Below are 23,057 nucleotides of genomic sequence, written 5' to 3'. Positions count from 1 at the left end.
GTGAAGTGGCTGACGCGCATTCTCGGTAACGCACCTGCGGTGTGGCCTGAAGTGTCGCGCATAGCGCCGTCCCTCAGATGTAGTTTTGTTTGAACAGATATAGTTTTTTTAATGTTTGAAAGATAGAAAGAACGTGGAGAAAAATCATGCCGCCGGGACGGATCCGAACCCACGACCGGTATTCTGGACGTTGTGAGTTCGGATCCCACCCAGCGAGCATGTTTTTCCCCACTTTGTTTCTATTTTTCAAACATTAAAAAAATCTACCATAACTGTTTCAAGAAGAGTAAATGACCTACCATACTTTCCTTTGCCTTCCTTGGCGTTCTCGACTGCTTACCCTTGTTTATGTCTTCATTCAACGAGCTCCTGATTTCCCAATTTGATTCGCTACATGCATAGCGAGGGTCTCTTTTCTGGGAGTCTTGGTGTCATAGGTAGCTTAAGAGGGTTCAACGTAGGTCGACCACTCTCGAGATGTCCTACACGCTCGAGTCACGGCTTGGTGCCTAAAAAAAAGGTAGCCTCCGGCCCGAGTAGTCGGAGTAGCGCTGGCTGCCCCCGTCAAGCGCAGATAACAATTAACGTAACATAAATACCCAAGAAAGTTGAAGGGAGCACCGACCCGCCGGTAGCGTAGTGGTTATTGCAGCAGACGCGTATTCTGAAGGTCGTGTCGACATGTCGACCACTCTCGACATGTCGTAGACACTCGAGTCACGGCCCGGAGGTTAAAAAGAAGGTCCCCTTCACCCCGAGTAATCCGAGTGGCGCTGGCTACCACCCCAAAAGTGCAGGAAACAAAAAATACCTTAACAGAAATACCCGAGAAAGTGGTGGGGAAACAGCCCCGCCGGTAGCGTAGTGGTCATCGCATCAGACCGGTATTCTGGAGGTCGTGGGTTCGGATCCCTCCCGGCGGGCATTTTTTCACCACTTTCTTTCTGATCAAAAAATTCTTCATCTGTTTCTATGACCTACTGCATTCGCCCCTTTGCTTTCCGAGCTTTTCTCGACTACCAACCCTTATTCTGTCTATATATATATATATATATATATATATATATATATATATATATATATATATATATTGTAGTGAGGAAGAGATACCAGTATCTCCTACCCTTGGTGGAGTTTGGTGGAGTGTGCGGGTTCTCCGCCTCAGCTCATCCCGTCTACCCTCGAGACTGGAGCTCCGCAGTCGTACCCCGCACCACCACCAAACTGTAAGATGGGTTTATTTGCGAAGGCAAGGCAGCAGGACGCTCAGCGAAGGCAGTCCGAAGCAAGCGGGGAGACGGCTGGCTCTCACGCGCTCTTCCCGCGGTCCAGGCTGATGATGATCCCTGTCCGGTTCACTGGTTCTTCATCTTCCTTGAAGCTGTATTATCATGGCCAATCTCCTTGAAAGGGTAGGAAATACTTGTATCTCTTCCTCACTACAATCAATATATATATATATATATATATATATATATATATATATATATATATATTGTGAGCACAAGGAGAATCTACAGTCTTGGGACAATCTGTTGTGCTGGGACAATCGCCGTGCTCCGATAGGATGCCCTATCGTCATCGCTTCATCTTCATCATCTCGGCTTCTGGCATCATCATCACCGCTTCCTGACGGGGTCTTCCTCGGTTATCGGCTGATTCGGCTCTTGGAATAAACCGCTCTCCTTCACGAGTCCTCGACTCTCTCAAGTGGTGGAGGGTGCCTTCGATCCTGCCGTCTACCTCTCCCAATCGCACAGCTGGAGCTTCGATCAGGTCGGCGCTTACCAACTAGCCCCATGGATCGCGAGAGCAGCAATGGGGGCAGCAACGCTGCAGTTCCCGTCCAGCCCACCTTTGCTATCACCACCCCCCAACGCAAACCGCCCTTTTTCGCTGGCCTTCGGGGCGAAGACGTTGAGGAATGGCTGGACCAGTTTGAGCGAGTGAGCGCGTTCAACCGATGGGACGACACATTCAAACTGAAGAATGTTGGCTGGTCCCTGAATGAAGTGGCGAAGACATGGTTCCTTAACCAGGACAGTTTCTCTAATTGGTCGAACTTCAAGGACGAAATACGTAAGATCTTCGGAACGACCTCTGCTTGCTCGGATGCAGCCAAAAAGAAACTTGATGCCCGTGTGCAAGGCCCGGAGGAGACTTACGCTTCATACATTGAAGATGTCCTCGCGCTATGCCGCCGGTTCAACAAGGACATGCCTGAAACGGAGAAGGTACGGCACATCCTGAAAGGGATCGCCCATTTTGCCTTTAATGCTATGGCGATTCAGAACCCCACTACCATTGCTGACGTGCGAACGATCTGCCAGCGGCTCGACCATCTTCAGTCCATCCGCATTCAACACGACACTTTGCCTGCCTGCCCCTCTGGCTATGCCGAACTCCGTACTCTGATTCGCGACATCATTCGTGAAGAGTTGCATCATCGTGACACACCCTGCGCTCAGAACACCCACGGTCGCGCGCCTGGGCTGCGTGACATAATCAGAGAGGAGCTGGTGTCCATGACAACTCTTCCGCAGCCATGTCATAGTGCTCCTCTTCACATGCCAACTTACTCCGAGGCCGTATCCCGATCACCTGTTCCCATGGAGCATATCGTGTCCCCACCCTCGCACGGCCACTTGACCGCCCTTTCTGCACCTCCGGCCGCACCGCCTTTCCATCCAACTTGGCGAGCACCGCGCCCTATTAGCGACCGGCCCATCTGCTACTACTGTGGCATCAGAGGGCACATTTCTCGCTTTTGCCGTCGACGACAGATGGACGAGCGGCGCGGCTACGCCCCATACGAGCGAGATAACCGCTTCAACTACGCCCCTCGCCAGCGTGTGTACTCGCCTCCTCCGCCTCGCGCTACGCCCCCAGTTGATTCAGATGACCGGCCCCGGAGTCCACGTTCTCCCAGACACCGTTCGCCTTCGCCTTTCCGCCGGTCTTCGTCCCCTCTCCGACCCGCATCACAAGTTTTTGACAGACACCCGGAAAACTGAAAGCAGCAGTTTTCTGGGGGGAAACTGCATCACAGGAAAAATCTCAAAGTCCCCCTGAGTCACCATCGAACACATTAACGGTTTTCATTGAAGGCGTTTGGGTTGAAGCTTTAGTGGACACTGGGGCTAGCATTTCGGTTATTCACGCAGATTTGTGCTCTCGGATACGCAAGGTGACAACGCCGTATGATGGTCCTGCTCTGCGTAGTGCCAACGGTGGTAGGATTCGACCATCTGGACTATGCACTGCGCGTGTTTTTATTGATGGCATTCGCCACCACATACAGTTCGCGGTATTGTCCCCATGTGCACATCAAGTCATCTTGGGCTGGGATTTCCTGTCATCAGCATCGGCAATCATCACCTGTAATCAACCCACCATTCACATCACTGACCCTTGCCTTGCCAGTTTGTCGGAAAGTGGAACGGACCGCCTGGTCGCAACAACTGATTGTGTGCTCTTTCCAGGCAAAGAAACCGTTTTTTCCGTGTCGTCCGACAGAGTCATCGATGGCGACGTGTTGATTGCACCAGCTGGCAATTTCATTCTCAAAGGAGTGGTCATACCTACCTGTCTCGTCCGTTTTTCATGTGGGTCGGCTTTTGTTGCCGCGGTGAATACATCTGCTGAAGCAATTTTAGTGCCGCAAGGTGCCACCATCGCTTCGGTTTTCGGCGATGAAGAAGCCTGTGTTCTTCCGCTGTCAACCATTTCGACAGATGACCACGTTTCCCCATCGCCCGCTCCAGTTTCGGCTTTTAACACCGCCATAAGTTCGGACCTTCCGCCAGAGGACAGGCAAGCATTGCTGCTTCTGCTGACCAAACACCAGAGTTCTTTTGACGCGTACTCTTCTGTCCTAGGGAAGACATCAGCAGCGGTACATCGTATCGACACAGACGGATCCTGTATCGTTCGTCGCCGTCCATACCGTGTGTCTATGTCTGAGCGGAAAATAATACAGGAGAACGTCGATGACATGCTCAAGAGAAATATTGTTCGCCCTTCATCAAGTCCCTGGTCTTCTCCTGTTGTTTTGGTAGAGAAAAAGGACGGTTCTGTACGATTTTGCGTAGACTACAGGGCACTGAACAAAATAACACGCAAGGACGTCTATCCAATGCCTCGCATTGATGATGCCCTGGACACTTTACAAGGTGCTGAATACTTCTCGAGCCTGGACCTCCGCTCTGGGTACTGGCAGGTTCCCATGCACGAGGCAGACAAAGAAAAAACAGCTTTCGCCACACCCGATGGTCTTTACGAATTTAACGTGATGCCATTCGGGCTGTGCAATGCTCCAGCCACATTCGAGAGAATGATTGATACTGTCCTTCGTGGCCTTAAATGGAGAACCTGCCTGTGTTACCTCGACGATATCGTCGTTTTTTCCTCGACTTTTGACGACCATCTCAAGCGCTTGGATGAAGTCCTAACCTGTCTTGCCAACGCCGGACTTCAACTAAACACCAAAAAATGCCGATTCGCGAGCAAGTCCATCAAGGTGCTCGGGCATGTTGTGAGCAAAGACGGAATTCGCCCTGACCCGGACAAAATTAATGCTGTAGACAATTTTCCCCGCCCTACCCGCCAAAAAGACCTCCGCAGCTTCCTTGGTTTAGCTTCCTATTTCCGGCGTTTCATTCGTAACTTTGCTGCCCTTGCTTCACCCCTCCATAAAATTCTTGCATCCGCTGCCCCATTTGTGTGGTCTGAAGATTGCGAAGCCGCCTTTCAAAAGCTCAAGCATGCTCTAACATCTGCGCCAGTGCTGCATCACTTTGACGAAACGGCAGCCACTGTACTGCACACAGACGCCAGTGGACATGGTCTTGGTGCGGTGTTGTTACAACGCAACGCCTCCTCTGTGGAGAACGTTGTGGCGTACGCAAGTCGCACATTGACACCTGCCGAACGCAACTACTCAATCACTGAGCAGGAATGTCTTGCAGTTGTCTGGGCCGTACAGAAATTTCGTCCGTACTTGTACGGACGGCATTTCACTGTGGTCACTGACCATCATGCTCTCTGTTGGCTTTCATCGCTCAAAAACCTAAACGGACGGCTTGGTCGCTGGATTTTAAAGTTACAGGAATACGACTTTACTGTGACATACAAGTCTGGCAAGAAGCACATGGATGCGGACGCCCTTTCCCGCTGCCCTGTGTCTCCAGAAGATGATTCGCCATCGAATGCGGCCCAAGTCCTCTTCCCAATGGCAGCCTTGGACGAAATCAATTCCGACAGCATCGAAGATCTACCGTCCCTTCAACGTGCAGACCGGTACTGCAGAAACCTAATTGATCAACTTACCGGTTCGACGAAGCCACTTACCAACCGCTTGCGCCGCCAGCTGCAAAAATTTCGACTTTTCGACGATGTTCTATACCATTACAATTACGACCCTACCGGTGACAAGTGGGTTGCCGTCGTCCCGCGATCTCTACAGCAGCATATTCTGAGGGTTTTTCATGACGACGCTACTGCCGGACATTTAGGTTTCCACAAGACCTACCACCGCGTCAAAAGCCGTTTCTTTTGGCCTGGCCTTTCCACCAGTGTCGCCAAATACGTCGCCTCCTGCGCGCCCTGCCAGCACCGTAAACGGCCAACGTCACCTCCGGTTGGAATGCTGCAACCGCTACCTTGTCCGTCAGCACCGTTCGAAGTCGTCGGCATAGACCTGTATGGTCCTTTGCCCATTTCCACAGCTGGCCATCGTTGGGTTGTGACCGCCGTTGATCATCTAACCCGATATGCCGAAACCGCCCCTCTTCGGACTGGCTGCGCTTTGGAAGTCGCCGAGTTCTTTTTGCGCTCCATATTTTTGCGCCACGGACCTCCCCGAGTTCTCCTGAGCGACCGCGGAAAAACATTTCTGTCGGCTACTCTTGCGGAAGTTCTTCGTGCCGCCGACACCGTTCACAAAACTACGTCCAGTTATCATCCTCAAACGAATGGTTTGACTGAACGTTTTCATCGAACCCTATCCGACATGCTCTCTCTGTACATCCGACCGGATCACAGCAATTGGGACACAATACTTCCGTTCGTAACATACGCATATAATTCCGCAGTTCAGCGCACCACAGGTTTTTCGCCCTATTTTCTTGTCTATGGCCGCCCACCTCCCTCCGTTCTGGATTCAACTTTCTTGTCGGCACCTGTTGACTGCACGGCCAGTGTTCCTGAACAATTCGCTTCCCGTGTCGCTTACTGCCTCCGTCTCGCCCGCATGAACACAGAAGCCAGCCAAAACGCCCGCAAGTCTCGGTACGATGAATCTCATCGCGACGTCACGTTTCACCCTGGGGACGCGGTCTTGTTATGGACTCCTGTGCGTCACCCTGGCCTTTCAGAAAAGTGGCTTTCTCGGTATATTGGACCCTATACAGTGCTCGAGAAAACGTCTCCTGTAAATTATCGCGTGGCTCCAAACAGTGCCGTTACCGATCGTCGCTGCCGTGGAACAGAAATCGTCCACGTTTCGCGGCTCAAGCCTGATGTCCAGCGGCCCGACACAACCTCGACAGCGGCCAGGTGACCGCTTTCGAAGAGGGGGGGAGATAAGTGTGAGCACAAGGAGAATCTACAGTCTTGGGACAATCTGTTGTGCTGGGACAATCGCCGTGCTCCGATAGGATGCCCTATCGTCATCGCTTCATCTTCATCATCTCGGCTTCTGGCATCATCATCACCGCTTCCTGACGGGGTCTTCCTCGGTTATCGGCTGATTCGGCTCTTGGAATAAACCGCTCTCCTTCACGAGTCCTCGACTCTCTCAATATATATATATATATATATATATACATATATATACATATACATATATACATATATACATATATACATATATATATATATATATATATATATATTCATATATATATATATATATATATATATATATTGTGAATCATAATTGGAAATGAGGGCCTCGTTCAATAAACAACCGAAATGAAGGCAAGCAGTCAAGAACGCCGTGGAAGGCAAAGAGGAAGTCATTCGTCGTTTAATCTTCTTGAAACAGATATAGACTTATAAAGTGTTTGAAAGGGAGAAAGAAAGTGCAGAAAAATCATGATCCCTGCGTGGGACGTACCCGAACCCAGGGCCTTCGCAATACTGGTGCGCTGCCATACCAAGCGTCACGGTGTGATGCCGTACATGTGCCGTGCATAGTCCGGACTGAAGGTTATCAGGTCGTTCATGTTGGGTGAGTGAAATGACTCCTTATTTTTATTTAAATATAGCTTCCCGCGTTTTTTTTCCTTTTTACCTCCGTTATCCTATTTCGTTTTTTGTCGCCCCACTCTGAAGTAGCAAGCCCCGCAATCAGTGGGGACAACGTTTTCAATATTCTTTAGGGCTTTGTATCTCTCTCAAAAGCGAACCGGATATTTCGCGAGTGAAAACTGAAGCAAAAATCACGAGCCATTTCACTCTGCGGAGCGAGGGCGACCAGCGAAGCTTGAGTGCGAACTCTACGCAGCATCCGCATTACGACTTCAGAAGAGGCGCGAAATTCAAAATGGAGAATGGCAATTTGTCTTGACGACGGTACCACTGCCACGTGGGGAAGGAGGGACCAATGTACGCAAGAACTTGTAACGCCCGCAAGGCAGTGCGAACGTGGACACGGCCGACGTAAGTCGTGCAGCGGCAAAACTTTGAGAATACATTATTATCTACCTGAGACTCAACTTACCTCTAAAATGGAAGCTATAGATAACTATTCTGCTCAAAATGCATTTCCGAGTGACGAGGCGTATAAGCTTGAGCTCCAAATCAATGTTCCCAATGGCACTCGACTTTGATGGCGACCGCGTACTAAAAGCCCATACACTGCGTCATTCGCTGTCAAATGCCTCACGCTGCAGTACCCCTCGTGGTTCAAAGACACGGGACTTCTTGTTCGCCGACATTTTATGATTGCTTAAAATCTGCACGACGCAAATGGCGGAGAAACGAAGGTGGCCGAGGAGGGTGTGTAGAGCTAGCTTTAGTAAAGCTTGTACACTTCCAAAGGGACGTTCCACAAAGTCCGTCCGTGGATGGAGCAGTAACCCGTTCTATTGGCACGTGAGTGTAGCGGGTTGAATATGGTATGAACAATATCTCAAGGCCGTAGCCCAGCCCGGACGGATACAAGAAAACCGAAGCCCGACCAATGTCCGCCAAGCTACTATAATACCCGTGCTTCATTGGCGTATCAAACGCATTCGAATCGAAAGTTATTCGAATCGAATAAGGGGCTTCGAATGCCTTTTGAAATCCGTCGTGCTCCACTACAGTCTAGATAGCAATTGAAGTATTTGAAATTTACTCGCTACTTGGCATTTACACTGCTGGCATCAGGTTTTACTTTTTTTGTTTTCATTTAGTACAGCTATACTTTCGGTTTGATTTAGTACAGCTATACATACAATAATAGGTAATTATGTGGCAGTAAAATCATCGTTATCCGTGTTTACTATTAGTTACGAATACCCTTGACAGTTTTTTTACAACGAAGCTGTCTATGGCTAGGATCCAGCAGATTATCTCCGGCAACCAAGCGATGGAGACAATAACCGCACACCAGCATAGCACCACCTTGCGGTGCCCACTGGTATCGTCGGGATCCTAAATGTGCGAGCCATACCTTCAGCGTACTTTAAAACGTAATAAAAATAATAAAAGTACTTCGGCCTTTCTGTCTAATATATAAAAACTCAGGGAAGCTTGCAGTCACGCGCAAGACTTCAGTGGCGAATCTCTTGCAGGTGAGCATTGCCGCACACATATGTAAGTTTCATTATCATTGTTTATTTTTTTTGTCGCGGTGTTACTAACCGTCGTCATATGCATCGAAGAGGTCTTCGTCTTCTTCGCGTCGAGTGGTGGATGCAAAGTCATCCTCAGCATTGTAGACTTTCACCAGCTCTTCGTAATCGACTAGAGGCAGCAGCGGCGGGATCTGCAAGCCGTCTCGGGAAGGATTGGCACACTCGTGGCCATGTCTCCAAATATCCATAATGACTTCTAGAGAATTCGGCGGCCGTGGTGATCTCTCCCAAGCAGGCTGTCGTTTCAGCTTCAGCATCAGCCCTGGAGTCTTTCTCTCTCTTCTTTTTTTTTGCTAAAGCAACTGCGAGAACCGGGGATTCGGCGGTTACCACGAGGCACGCGCCCACGAGAAGTCGTTTGAGTACACTATCTTGGTGCAATTTATTTCAAGATAGTTGCAATAAAACACGAGTTTCGCCTTTTCTCATAACCACATGCCTGCGGCAGGAGCCCAAGTACTGATAGCAGGCGGGAGTTCCTAACGGTGTACAACTCCGCGGTGAGGTAATTATGGCCGGAGGTAATTATGGCAAGGAAGAAATAACTAAACGCGTGGTATACCTATTAAAGGGACACCGAAGGTAATTTGTTAAACTTATGTTTTTGTCTACATCGCGTGGACTAGTGAAAACAAACACTATTTTCGTCGTTTATCTGGTCGATAAAGTAGCATTTAATTTATAAAGCCTGAAGAAGAAAAAAATACCATGCGAAATTTGCGGTGGCCGCAATAACTAACAGCAGTAACGTGTATTCTTCTTGCGATGTAATTGGACGATGTTCAAGATTGGAGTTGAAAGGTTTCGGTTCCATGCAACAACATGCTCGGCATCCTACGTTATCGTTGGTTGGGCATTCTCGATATCTCAGGAATCGGCATACTGCGCTTCTGCCACGTTGTCGAATTTAGAATAAGATCGACAAGCCAGCCAGCAGCGCTTAGAATCGTAACGTTCACAAGCTGAGGCATAAGCCGTGCCTGAGCGCCCTCTCCGCCATCGGATACGCTCCACTGCGAGGCAATTCGTCTTTACTTTTGGAGCTTACCTGGCTCGTCCCTGTATCGTAAGAGGCGCGTTCGCACCAGGCCTACAGTCGGCTGATTCAGCACTGTGCCTGCTAGCTTGTCCGTGCTTATGTCAACACCACGCCAACGAGAACTCGCCAGCGTATCAGTGTCAGTCATTCGCTCGTGGAGCAATAAACGTTGCAGTACAAATATGATGAATGCAGTATAAAAAACATTACCTAAATAAAAAGGAATCAGCTAAACAACATTTGTACGCGCGAATTCGAACCTGCTCATTGCGACGCACTACGTCCAGTGCTTAAGACGACTTAGCCATAACCCCAGGGGCGTCACGTGGAGGAAAAAATTACGCCCACCTCCCCTCGCGGCAACCCTGGTGTGATGCGACGCTGAAGGGGGTTCCATTGTGCGTTTCCGTTGGGTCGATTACTAGAATTGCGTGAGCAATCGTCGGGTAATGCGAGAGAGAGAGAGAGAGAGAGAGAGAGAGAGAGAGAGAGAGAGAGAGAGAGAGAGAGAGAGAGAGAGAGAGAGAGAGAGAGAGAGAGAGAGAGAGAGAGAGAGCAAGCGTAGCGCGGATGACCGTCGACTGAGAGACCGGCCGGAGCACGGCACTCCGGCAGCGCAGCGTGCAGAGCAGCTGCCGGAGTGCAGCGCGCCCGAAGGAGAGGAGACCGCGGAGAGACAGGGCGCTGCACATGCGCACAGCGCGCTTGCGCCGCGCGCAGTTGTTGGGAGAGAGTGTTCGCTATCGGCGCTATCGGAGAGAGCAGAGGAGGCGAGCGGAGGAGAGACGCAGCTGTGCGGACGCGGACGACAACGACGCAGGTAGGACAGGGCCGCCGGCAAGAGATGCTCCTCTCAGCGTCGCATCTAATAAGTATATATCGTATAGGCCGTTTATATTCTTACAGCGAAGCTGTCAGCCTCTCGTTGGTCAGAATATTTCATGCCATAAACAAAAAACCCAGGCAGGAACGAGCAGTTATCGCCCGAGACGCCGAACGCATGCGTCAGGCTAATTAGGCGTGCAGCATAGAGCTCAGTATTCGTGTAAAAAAAAAACACAAAGCGAGCATCGAAACGGCATGATGGATGGCAAGGCGCCCGGAATCAATGGGACCGCCGCCCGCCATGCGTTCTGGTAAAGATTAAGTTTGCAGCTGCTCTCGAAAGAGGAGGGGTGTTGACGTAATTCGAGAGCTAGCTAGCGCACGCGTCAGGCTAGGCAAGACCCAGTCACCCAGCAGTTCTCGCCCGAGAGGCCGAGCGCATGTGTCAGGACCCAGCATTTGCCGCCAGAGAAGCCGAGTGCAAGCGACAAGCCCGCCGAGACAACGAGGAACATTTCATACCCTCCCCCATCAGCATGTGTAGTTGTTTGCAACAGCTTTTCTGGACATCCATTTTCGCAATGCAAACGGCATCCATTTTTTTTCAGCATTCTCAACAGCTTAGATGCGCATTTGTTGAAGAACGCTTGTGCAGTGAGCGTCCCCCAAATCCCCACGAATATTTTATGACTAGCGAGCGCATCTCTTAGGCAGGAAAAGCGACCGCAAAGTTGTGGTCGTGCTGCTGACTGCTACGCTGGTTCACCCTGTGTGAAATGTGCTTCCCGCCACTTGGCTTATGATTTAAAATAAACGTTTCAGATCATTTATTTCCTTATTACCTATATTTACTTCTCTGTCTCTTTTCGCGCCTTTAATTGGCCCTAGAATCTCTACTAGCGTACGAGTCGCACAGACAGGCATATGCAGCTTACAGCTCCGGGGAAGCAAAAACAGCGAAGCGTCACATGTGCGCTTGTGCGGAGCTACTTCGACTTCATAGACTTTACTAATCTTCATACAGTATACAAACTAACCAACTAAAGTGACATTTTTCCGGGCACAAATCTTTTCGCGGATTAGTTTTAACTAATCGAAAGAACTGCAACGACCCGCCGGTGGCCGGCCGACTGACTTTGTCGGAGGGTCGGCGAGCCACGCCATCAAGCCAAGTCTCCTAGAGTAAGCGTCACACTAAACGTAATAGGAAAGCGGCAGGGGGCGTAGAGAGGAGGATAGTACTTTCGAATTCATTTTTCTATTAAATGAAGTCGCGTAAAGTCACCCGGAGTGGTCGTAACATGGCCTAGGGACGTCAGACTTCAATTTGCGCAAGTAATCCCACAATGTTTACAAATCACTTGTGTCCCTTTAATGTCATTAGTATAGTAACCCACTGTGGCATCGCCGGGTACTACCGCTAATGTTGATATAAGACGGCTTATATTGATCCTGAAGTAATATTTTCATAGCAGTGCATCTATGTTTAGAGGAGAAGCCGACTGTTGGGGTTCTGTTCGTTGTAAGCTGGCTTTTACACATTGTGGGTTGCACAGTGAAGCATTGCCATCTGTGGCGGGAGTATGATTACAGAAAACGGCTCAAACCCTTGTGTTATCGAAAGCAGCTCCAAACAAATTCTATGACAATTAGCCGCTAAGATGAATCTACCATTACGCCGGGTTATATTTACTCGCCATAGTTAGTTAGCTCACAGTGAAGTTATAAATGTTACAGAATTACTGTCTGCTGTCAATACATGTCAATCTACGAAGGGTGTATGGTTACAGAAAACGGCTGTAACTGGTCTTTTACTGGAACTCAACGATAATTCTAATATCGAATTCTAATATCCAATTATAATATCGAAGGGTGACCACAGCTTCACTGGTCATCCTTCTTCACAAAGGGGAAGGGCACTGAATGTTTGTGTTTTCACAATTGGCGAACCACTTTCAAAGCGTTTGCTATTCGCTTGCCGGGATAGTGAGTACAATATCAGTAAAGTTTGCAACAGTAATATAAGTTTCAAAATCAATGATGCGATGGTCCAGTTAGACAATTGTTCATGTTAACTCATGATTCTGTTTTCTATACAAAATGTTTCTAAATTTTCGTGAAGGAACTGGGACAAGGGTACAAACATCTGCACCTAGAATGCATTTGAGGGCATCGAATGTCGTTCACGGCGGGACTTCGGCTCGAACGAGGTCGAAGTACATTCTAACTGAATAACGTTGAAAAACCTTGGTAGCAGCATAACATTCGTATTTGAGTCGAATGACATTCGGTTCGAAGACATTCGATACGACAGTGTAGCAGGGGTATACCCAGGCCTTGCCCGTCCCGCAGGTCGGAATTAGGCAAGCCCGAGCTAGTGCGGTGCTCTAATGTGCGCGTCAATTTCTGTTTGTTTAATGAAAAAGTAAGATCAAAGTAAGTTCATAATTTTTCCATGCAATTGCAGCCTAATGTCATAGCTTTTATCCTGCTAATCTTGGTATGCAGTAAATTGTGCTTCAGCGACTGATAGCGCATTATACGTTGATTTCTTTCTAAACGCCGTCCTTCTGAATGAGAAGCAGGAGAAAGAGAAAGGATAAAACATGTGTAACACGTTTTTGACATGCTTGCACATGTATTGAGCTCAGCTTAAAAACAGTCTAGCCATGTTAAATCACACGAGCATCGTGCTGGTGAGCATCTTCGAAAGCCTAACAAATATCTTATTTTATATGAGCGGCAGCCGGCCAGTCTTGAAACCTTCACACGAAATCTTCACGCGAATTATGTGTTAACGAAACCAGAGCTTGGACGGCCTACTAAACAAACAGTCTTTCGCTGAGGTTGTGCTAAGAATACAATAAGCACACGCGAAAAAGTACCACAGGAAGAAGTATTGCTTCAATGGTTAGAACACTAATGGTGAGCAACAGGGAGTTCAACACAATTTTCTCGGGGCACTTAAGCATTCGTACGTGCTTTGATAACACACGCCTGGCGAACTATGCTGAAGGCTGCCTTTTATAAACACGTCCACCCGTCGACACAGCAGCCACGATATTGTACCGTCTTAATTGATCTCAGTCCATCTTAATGAATGTTAATTTATCTTAATTCACTTTATTACACCTTATTAGTCACTACTCTCAATAACTATTGAATCATTAATGGTCTCTTAAACACGGCTAGCATGCTCTGGTTTGCTTCTGGCCTTCGTTAGGTTTTTATACCGTTCGTGTCGACCGCCGCCGTGGTCATTCAAGGTAATCTTAGAATGAGAGATATAACCCTTTCGCCACAATATATATTCGGTTTTGAGAGGCCTTTTAAAGCGAATCTTTATAAGGCTTTAAAGAATGTCCATAGCCTGGAGAAACGCCACCATACTTAGTATACTTACTAAGAAATTCTATGTTTAACTAAAGTTTGGGTTTGGGCTAGTTGGTTCATAATTAAACTGTGAAACAGCGCTTTAAACGAGGAGAGCAAGAGCAGAAGACAGACAAGACATGAGCGCTGTTAGGTTAAATTAGGTTAGCGCTCGTGTCTGTGTCTTCTGCTCTCGCTGTCCTCGTTTAAAGCGCTGTTTCACAGTTTAAACTCTATGTTATCTGCGAAGAAAAGTTTGACATCCACCTGAATGCAGCCGTACGGCTACAAATGAAAGCTATACAAACTTTTCTTCGCAGAAACTTACTCCACCTTGGGGATTTCGCCTAATGTGGTCGCATTACACCTGTCCTTTACTTCTAGTTGTTGATCAGTGCGCTCTCGCACTACAAATGACTCGCCTCCTGGTTAGTTCAGTTGGTAGAGTGACTGCTCCGGTTAAGTGGTGGTCCCTGGTTCGAATCCTGGACCAGGACGAATTTTTCTGGAACTGCGAAGTTTCTGAGAAAGCTGTATAGCTTTCATTTGTAGCCGTATGGCTGGATTGAGGTGGATGTCAAACTTTTCTTCGCAGAAACGTACTCCACCTTGAGGATTTCCCCTAAATCTGGTTGATTAACTCTATGTTATCTGCCACGCGCGCCCCGAGAAACGTGCTGTTGCTGCTTCTTCTATGCGGGCGATTATCAACCTGATGCGCTGTCTCTTCGGGCGTTCAACAGGCAAAGCACCTGCTTTCAACTAACCTATTTGTGGGCGTCGGTTTATGATGCGCGCAGGAGCGCGGTCACGTGGTATTTTTCATATTTCGTGGGGTTTCTTTATGAGTCCGATAAAATGTGTACGCAATTAGTTGTCGCTGAAAATATCCTAGTTAGATGCCTCTTGTGAGTACCTACAAGTGCCTCATTGACACTTTGATGATTAGGACAGTACTTCTCTGGCGAAAAGCAACAACGCCCGTGTGTACGAGATTTTGGCACAGGTGGTCAAAATTAATCAGCAGCCCTCCACTACGGTGCGCCTCATAGCCCAGGTGTAGTTCCGGCGCGTTAAATCCCATAATCTGATCTGAAACTCATGTCACGTACCGTCACGGCGGCAGAAAAGGGTGGACATAGATGCGTTGGTGCAATGGACAAATTTACCACTGTCTAGAACATCCCGAAGTAAACATAATCACACTCAAAACTTGAATCCCTACGGACTTGAATCCCTACGGACTTGAATCCCTACGGACTTGAGACCCTACGGACTTGAATCCCTACCGACTTGAATCCCCACCCAGCCAAAACAACAGAACCCACAAAACTACGCGAACCAAGACAAACTTCTAGCAAAAGAAAGGTAACAATGAACCCCTAAACAAACTCACTGTCCTTTACTAATGTTTATACCAACTACCACTGTAAAGGTCTAAGCAGGCCTACCAAGTCACTCCTCGGGCGGTGATGTTGACACGTCGTTAATCTCGTGACCGTCTGACGGGCTGTAGCATAGCCATGCTTGCGGTGTAGAAGTGCCGACGGCGAACCGGGGCTGTAGTTCGGATAGTCGAACCTGCATGGCTAATCCCGTTGTAGCCGTTAACCGTGGTAGGCAGCGCCTGGTTTCTGGAGCGTCGTCGTTGGGGCCGTCGAAACGTAGGTCGGAGGTGCGACGGCGCTACCTACCTCGAAGGCACTCACTAGTCACTGCTGAGGCCGCCAAAGCCTGGGTTGGGAGTTCCACAAGCATGATGGATCACTGCGCCGTCGGTACACTATATACTGCCCAGGCTTGAGTCGCAACGTGGATATCCCGGCAACGTCACCCCTGGCTTACTCTTCGCAAACCTTGCCGTCTGCTCCTGGAGCTCCTTCCTCGCTCTTCTCGACCTTCCCTCCAGCGCTCACTCTTGGATTAAGTTTGCCCCGCGTGTCGTTGCGGCACTTGAGGTTTGGGCTGTCTACCTATTCGAAGTTGCGCCCACGTTTACAGACGGGCGTTACACAATTGGTCCGTTTTTATGTGCTAGATTCAGATTCCCGGTATTCGTCTTCATTAAGGGTCATTTTCACGTACCCCCTCTGAGGGGATTGTTTCTACTCCTGACACTAAAAAACATCTTCATAGAATCTCAAGACACATTGCTAAATGTCGACAAGGACGGAAAGAAAACGACCTTCTACGTTTTATCCAAGCCCTACTAATTATCCCATCAAAAATAGCGAAATCCAAACATTCGACATAATCACCCGCCAAGCGTATAAATTAGCACTAGGGCTCCCCCCGCGCGACCACTTCAACTGCCTAATTTCTTCAGATGGTAATTTATAACACCTGCTACGAACTTCGCGAGGCCCATTATGTTAATCCAATTGTACGGCTCAAGCTCACACGCTGTTGTGACAGAGCGCCCAGCCCAAATTCGCTGCACGGGACAACACTCCGACTGCGGGGATGATTCGCGCCTCGACCAAACCGCCTGCACCAGACATGCCCCAACTTGCACGCAACGCCGAGTCGCCTTTCATTTTGCCTTCTCAACGGCTGGGCCGAATCATGCCTCGGAGTAACGGCCCGCGGCAGACACGCCGCTACACACCTGGAGGCGGCAGCTTTGGCTGACGCAATCGCTTCGCCTCCATTCGTCGGATTCAAACTTCGGCAGCGAGAGCCCTGATTGGAGCGATTCAAACCACTCGCGGCTAGTAACGTTGGCTGCAATGGACTCCCGGGGGTATAAAACCCGGCCGTAAGCACAGAGAGCGCGGCACTTTTTGTTGGCACCGAGTTGAGACGTGCTGTCGCGTTTGTGCGAGCCATGTTATCCTGTAGTTACCCTTGTACATACTGTATATAAATGTTGCTTCAACTTTTCGTCGGCTCGAGAACTTCATCGCTTTGCTCTGCGCCTCGTCGATAGCGGACGGAGCAAGGCAACGTCGCTACGCCGGTGACTGCGTTCGGATGGCCAGTCGCCGCAGCGTTGGCTGGGGTGAGATGGCCCAGTCCCAACAGTGGTGACAGTGCTGGGATGGCTGATTCCCAACAACACACACACTGGCTGTCACCTCCACCGTCGCCTCGGCTACCAACTTCCGGACACCTACAATTCCCTGGTGTTGTAGTTTCCCCCTGGAACTACGCCCTTATACCTCCGTCGTCCCAATCCCCAAAAATATGCAACCCGTTCATAACCAGGGTCCTCAAGAAGCCCGCATCCGAATGCTTCGCAAGATACTGGGAGTTAATACCCCGAGATATCCGCTACGTTTACGAAGCCAAACATGACACTAAACTACCTTTCGCGGTTTCCACCGTACACCACCAAGGAAATGAGTTGAATTACGCAACAGTAATCGGCAGACTCCACAATTGGTGAAGAAATTCCAATAGCCCTCGAAGTCACTACAGCTCAAGACTTTATCACTATTTTTACAGATTCCCAAACTGCCTGCCGCCATTACGCCGCTGGTCGCATTTCTCTCTTAGCCCTCCGCATCCTAAAATCCATCCTGAACTTCCCTGAGCTCTACATTCTCTGGATTCCGGGACATGAGTCTCTGAAGGGGAATGAGGCAGCTCATACTGCTGCCCGTGCTCACATCAGCCGAGGGTTCCCCTCCAACACTCCGGCGTCCAACGGAAAAGTATCATTCTGTGCCTCAAGAATACAAAGATATCCTCCAACACTACCGCCTCGAAAGCCGCACTTTAACTGCTCCACGACAGATTGACTAAGGAAGAAGCCACCATTCCCGGCCGCGGTGGCCGCTTTTCTAATGGAGGCGAAAAGTAAAAACGCCCGTGTGTACGAGATTTAAGACCACGATAAAGATCCCTAGGTGGTCAAAATTAATCCGGAGCCCTCCACTACGGCGCGACTCATCCTTTGCGTTGTATCGGCGCATTAAACCCTACAATATCAATCAATCAAGAAGCCACCACTTACCGCTGCCTTCAAACCAACACATACCCGCACGGTACCCACCTCCCCCAATCCACACCACCTCCTGATCCGTCGCCTCCAAGTTCTGCCCCCAACCCTGAACATTCAACCACATGATCCGGATGTCCTCCCTCACTCCGTCTACCTAACACTCCCCCCCCCCCCCCCCACACCTGCCATCCTCTACCCCAACCATGAGCAGTGGCATGGCATGCTAGCCAGCCCGTACACCAGCGATCAACTGCGGCTGGTCGAAAGGCCCCGGCAGGCAGCGACCGCCCAAGCATGTGTCCATAAATTTGGTGCAAATAAAGTTTATCCTTCCTCCTTCTCCTTGATAGCATCCCACAAGGAAACTCCTGCCCATTGATTGGAAGTGTTACGCGAAGGAATTTACATGTGCGCGCTATATTGTCATGGGAAGGGAGCAAAAAACTAGAATTTACACTGTATACAACGTGAAATACGGCTAGCGGGGAATAGAATGTGCGATAACCGAAACGTCCTACCATCGCCATTGGATTACACCAGCTCGGGTGCTAATATGAGGAGCCAAGTTCGGGCCTGATGGCCTAGGGGTAGAGTCACATCATGAGCAGTATTTTTTTTTTCATGCGGATTAAAGGAGTCAGCTGATGTTAGAAAAGTTCGGATGCGATACCCACACGGGTGAACCCTCACTTGACGAATAAAGTGTTTTGCAGCAACTGACATGGAAATAAGGTCTGCGTCTGCTACCCAATTCTAATTATCCTTCAGTTGTGGCAGACTGTGAGTGCTCCCGGGCCCCGTTTGTGATTATGTTTCTTCCGTAGGACGCAGGCTGAAACAGCAATGTACAAGTTTGGTTTCACGGCGGACAGCTATCGGCGGGCGGGAATTATTAGCCCCTGGCTCGAACGCGCTCGTTCGTAAAAGTAAGGGAACGTGTCTGGCCGTCGCATCTTTCCGCTCATCGGAGCGTTTCCTTCCTCACCCCCTCATTGCGCAACCATTTCGCCGCTCTGCGGCTGTAGATTCCGTGCGAAATATCGCACATCAGAAGCCGAATATCCCTTCCGGAACTGTTTGCCGGACCCAGCGAGATTCGGAACGGACGCGCCGTTCATTCACAATGTGCGATAGCGCTAGCAAGGTACGTGACATGAGACTGAGACTTCACGTATATAAGAGGCCGGACACCATCCAAACGGCAAGTTGCTCGCTTCCAGTCGACCGATTCAGTCATGAAGGCTTTCGTGAGTACCGTTTAGACGACTTATACGTCCATGAGGCCTAAGTGATATTGTTGGCTACTAATTCAGACCCGCTAAACTTAAGTTACGTTCAAAGACTGTTGAAGAAAGTTGTCGCCGCCGTATATTAGTAGTTATGTGATTTCTCGCCAGACTTGCCCAGTATTATTTATTGGACTATCAGGCAAAAACGATTAGTCGAAAGAGCTATAGCTTTGGGCCAACGATGGCCTCAACGCAGTTGCGATTCTTTAAAACTTTTAAAGATTTCAGATTTCATCATAAATGACGCTCATATAAACCTCGTTGAGAGTAAATACCGAAGTACTTTGATGCTGAAAAGGGCCATGAAACGTTGCTTCAGTCCTCGATCAACGCTTCTGGGAACCCTTGTCGGCAACATTCTTCGAAAATATACTTTTCTAGGTTTCTACAGAAAGTTTCAATATAAATCTGCCATTTATTCACAGCTTTGAACAATAATCTTGGACAGAACCTGCTCTAAGTAATTAATGAAGTTAACACGAATCGAAAGCAGCTATGTACAGCTTGATTTCAAACATTCAGCGTATCTGACAATTGAATGTGGTAAGTGGCGGTGTCATGTAGCATTTCTGCTACACAACCGAATAACACTGAGAATTCTTTGGTCTTTCCGACATTAGGAAGAACACTGCGATGCTAGGAATAGTGGGTGGAGGGGACATGAATACTGGGTCGTTTCAATTCGCCGTGCACTATAAGCAGTAAAAGGATGAATGAACGACAGAGCTACAGGTGTCCTTTGCCTTGCAAGTTTCTCGTGCGCATAAAATGCTGGCCGCTTCTTCAGCACAAGGGAATGGTGCACGCAGGTGTTCGCCCTCGTTGCCCTCGCCCTTGTGGCAGCCGCCAGCGCTGGAGCCCTCGGTGTAGGCCTCGGAGGTGGAGGCCTCGGCTACGGAGGTGGACTTGCCCTGGGCGGCGGTGGACTTGGCCTAGGAGGAGTCGGCCTCGGCGGCGTCGGAGTGGGCAGCTCGGTCGCTCTCCTGGCACCCGGTCCGCTGTTCACCAAGACTGTGGCCGGACCCTCCTTCCTGGTCAAGACGGTGCACCACGTGAGCAAGGTGCACGGTGGAGGCGCGGTCGTCGCCCACAGTGGACTCGGGGGTGGCGTAGGCCTTGGAGGCCTGGCCCTTGGAGGAGGAGGCCTCGGCTATGGGGGCCTCGGCTCCGGCGGTGCTCTTGACTACGCCCTCAAGGGTTAATAGGGTTCGGGGTGAGTTACGCTGTGAAAAACCCTTGTTCGGTAAACGCTTCTGATGTTGTTGAGGGGTTGCGGTGCGGTCTAACTGTACACCAAAACATACACCAAAACAAAAACAAATTGCGGGGACAACCAGACCAACTACTCCGATACCAAGTTTTACTCGAGCTTTTTATGAGTCTTGGCTGCGGTAAATTACAGGCAAGAAGTGTTTTTATGAACTTGGAGCTTTTAAAACATGGCGCAAAAACTGTTCTTTTTACACCTGTGTCCACGATGTTAACGCCGCCAACAAAATTCTAGCCAAATTACTCCTGTGCATTATGTCATAAGGTCTCTTTGAACCGTTCTTCCAAATAATCGAGAAATAAACGTCATTTGGTCAAGCCGAACATATCGGAATGTAAAATCTGTAGATACCGCAATTGTTTTTTAGGTTATAATTTGCCGGCTGCGTATAGTTTACAACGCGCTGACAGACGACGAAGAAAGAACCCGTGTGTTAGCACTGGAGAGAACCTCTCAATATATAAGTTGCCCGTGTCTGGAAGCAGCAAGCATACGATACTTTAGGGCTTTATAACCTTTTTTGTATAGCCTTACACGCAGATATTTTGCTTAGGGACAAACCAAAGCGTCACTTCTAACCTTTCTACAGCGATTTTATGTACTTGAATATCAGTGAACACACTTTAAAAATAGTCGTTTTAATGTTCGTTATAATTTGAATGATATCTCTTGAATATTTTTGGTGCTTTATTACCGTGTGCAGCCAGTAGGACTGAAAGTGTCTCGAAATAAAAACACAACTTCATCATAGCCCTTCTTCCATGTTTAAGGAACAAAGAAATGGCGGCAAGATCACCCCACTATTGCCACCAAGATTCGGTGTGTTGTTACTGAGCACATGGTCACGTGTTCGATTCCCAATTGGGCCGGTTGTTTTTCGAGCAGAGGAGAAAAACTAAAACGCACCAATGTGAAGATTTCAGCGAACGTTGAAGAGCCACAGTTGGTTCCTCGTAAAATTCCAATGTTCGCTACTGAAGGTATTTTTCTGCTCAATGCCATTTAGGAGGCTTTGCATGAATTAGCAACAAAATGTTTGTTTTTAAATTCCAGGTGGGTGGCATCTGACAGCAATGGATGCCGTTAAAACACCCAACGCACAAAGAACGAAGACTGCGCCCAGAATTCATCTCGGCCGTCTTCATGCAAGTCCAGCAACGTGTACAATGCATCATCAATAAAGCCATGTCATTCTGCCAGTCAAAAAGAAGTGAAAGTCTATATGCTGCAACAATTATGGTCCCATCCTCACCACACGAAAAAAAAAAAAACTGACAAAAAGACAGTTCCTAACCGAGACGTATTTTTCGTTTTGCTGTTGCAACCTGGATGTTGTAAACAAGGACGACTCAACAGACAGCACGAAGTCATATTGGAAGTTTCAAAAGACGTTTAATTAGATGGACGCAATTATTTGACTTTGTAGGAGAAAAATGCCATTAAGCCATTCCTGCTGGTCTTCTCAAAATTCTTGAAAACAAAAAGGCGTATCCCGAATTTTAAACGCCAACAAAACCTATGAGAGCAGATTAAACAATAGCAATAAAAGGAGCCTTGTAAGAGATGAATAGCAACGACAAATCGAGAGATCAACGAGTGTATACGCGGCACATTGACTGGTCTGCGTACGGGATGTAATACAGTTGCATCATAGCTATCATATATTTATTACAGCTAACATAATTAGTTATCAATTGTGAATATAAAAATAGACGCTGCTGAAACGGGTCATGTTTTTCATTCGCAGAGCCAGCGAAGAAAATATACCATTCCAATCTCTTTTGGCACCAACTCATATTGGTGCGTTGATTCTCGGTCTTTCTTCCAAGCCATTCACAAATTTCGTGAGTTGTGTAAAGAAAAAAGTTACATTATACATATATATGTATATATGCATATACATATATACATATATACACATATACACATAATAGCGAATCAGAATGGAAAATGTGGGGCTCGTTGTATTACGACAGAAATAAGGTTTGGCAGTCAAGAATGCCTCGGAAAGCAAAGGGGACAATGCGGTAGGTCATTGACACAGATGAATTTTGAAAGACAGAGAGAAAGTGGAGAAAAAACGCCCGCTGGGTGAGATCCGAACCCATGACCTCCAGAATACGTGTCTGGTGCGATGACCACTACGCTACCGGCGGGGCTATTTCTTCTCCACTTTCTCGAGTATTTATGTTAACGTATTTGATTTCCTGCGCTTGGGTGTGGTAGCCAGCGCCACTCGGCCTACTCAGGATGAAGGGGACCTTCTTTTTAACCCCCGCGCCATGACTCGAGTGTCTGCGACATGTCGAGAGTGGTCGACAAGCGTTCAACCCTCTTAAGCTACCTATGGCCCCAAGACTGCCAGGACAGAGGCCCTCGCTATGCATGTAGCGAATCATAATGGGAAATGAGGGGCTCGTTGAATTAAGACAGAGATAAGGGTTGGCAGTGAAGAATCCAAAGGAAAGCAAAG

General features: G+C 48.5%; 1 protein-coding gene across 1 annotated transcript; it reads left to right on the top strand.

The window, feature by feature from the left end:
- The first annotated feature begins 13,376 nt into the window (after positions 1 to 13,376).
- Positions 13,377 to 20,516, top strand: LOC144159407 (uncharacterized). The gene is made up of 2 exons (XM_077690879.1): positions 13,377 to 13,403; positions 20,124 to 20,516. Exons 1-2 carry the CDS (start codon positions 13,377 to 13,379, stop codon positions 20,514 to 20,516), a joined length of 420 nt encoding a protein of 139 aa, XP_077547005.1.
- The last annotated feature ends 2,541 nt before the right edge of the window (positions 20,517 to 23,057 follow it).

The sequence above is a fragment of the Haemaphysalis longicornis genome, unplaced genomic scaffold (assembly GCF_048455015.1).
Source record: "Haemaphysalis longicornis isolate Haplotype H1 unplaced genomic scaffold, Haemaphysalis longicornis Haplotype H1 scaffold_1, whole genome shotgun sequence".
NCBI classification, from domain to species: domain Eukaryota; kingdom Metazoa; phylum Arthropoda; class Arachnida; order Ixodida; family Ixodidae; genus Haemaphysalis; species Haemaphysalis longicornis.
This window is presented reverse-complemented; position numbering and strand designations above follow the sequence as displayed.

Bases quoted from the DNA above. Each gene is read 5' to 3' on its own strand.
- LOC144159407 (XM_077690879.1), top strand. From the start codon at position 13,377: ATGTTAAATCACACGAGCATCGTGCTG. The intron at 13,404-20,123 runs GTGAGCATCTTC...TGGTGCACGCAG, and splicing joins ATCACACGAGCATCGTGCTG to GTGTTCGCCCTCGTTGCCCT.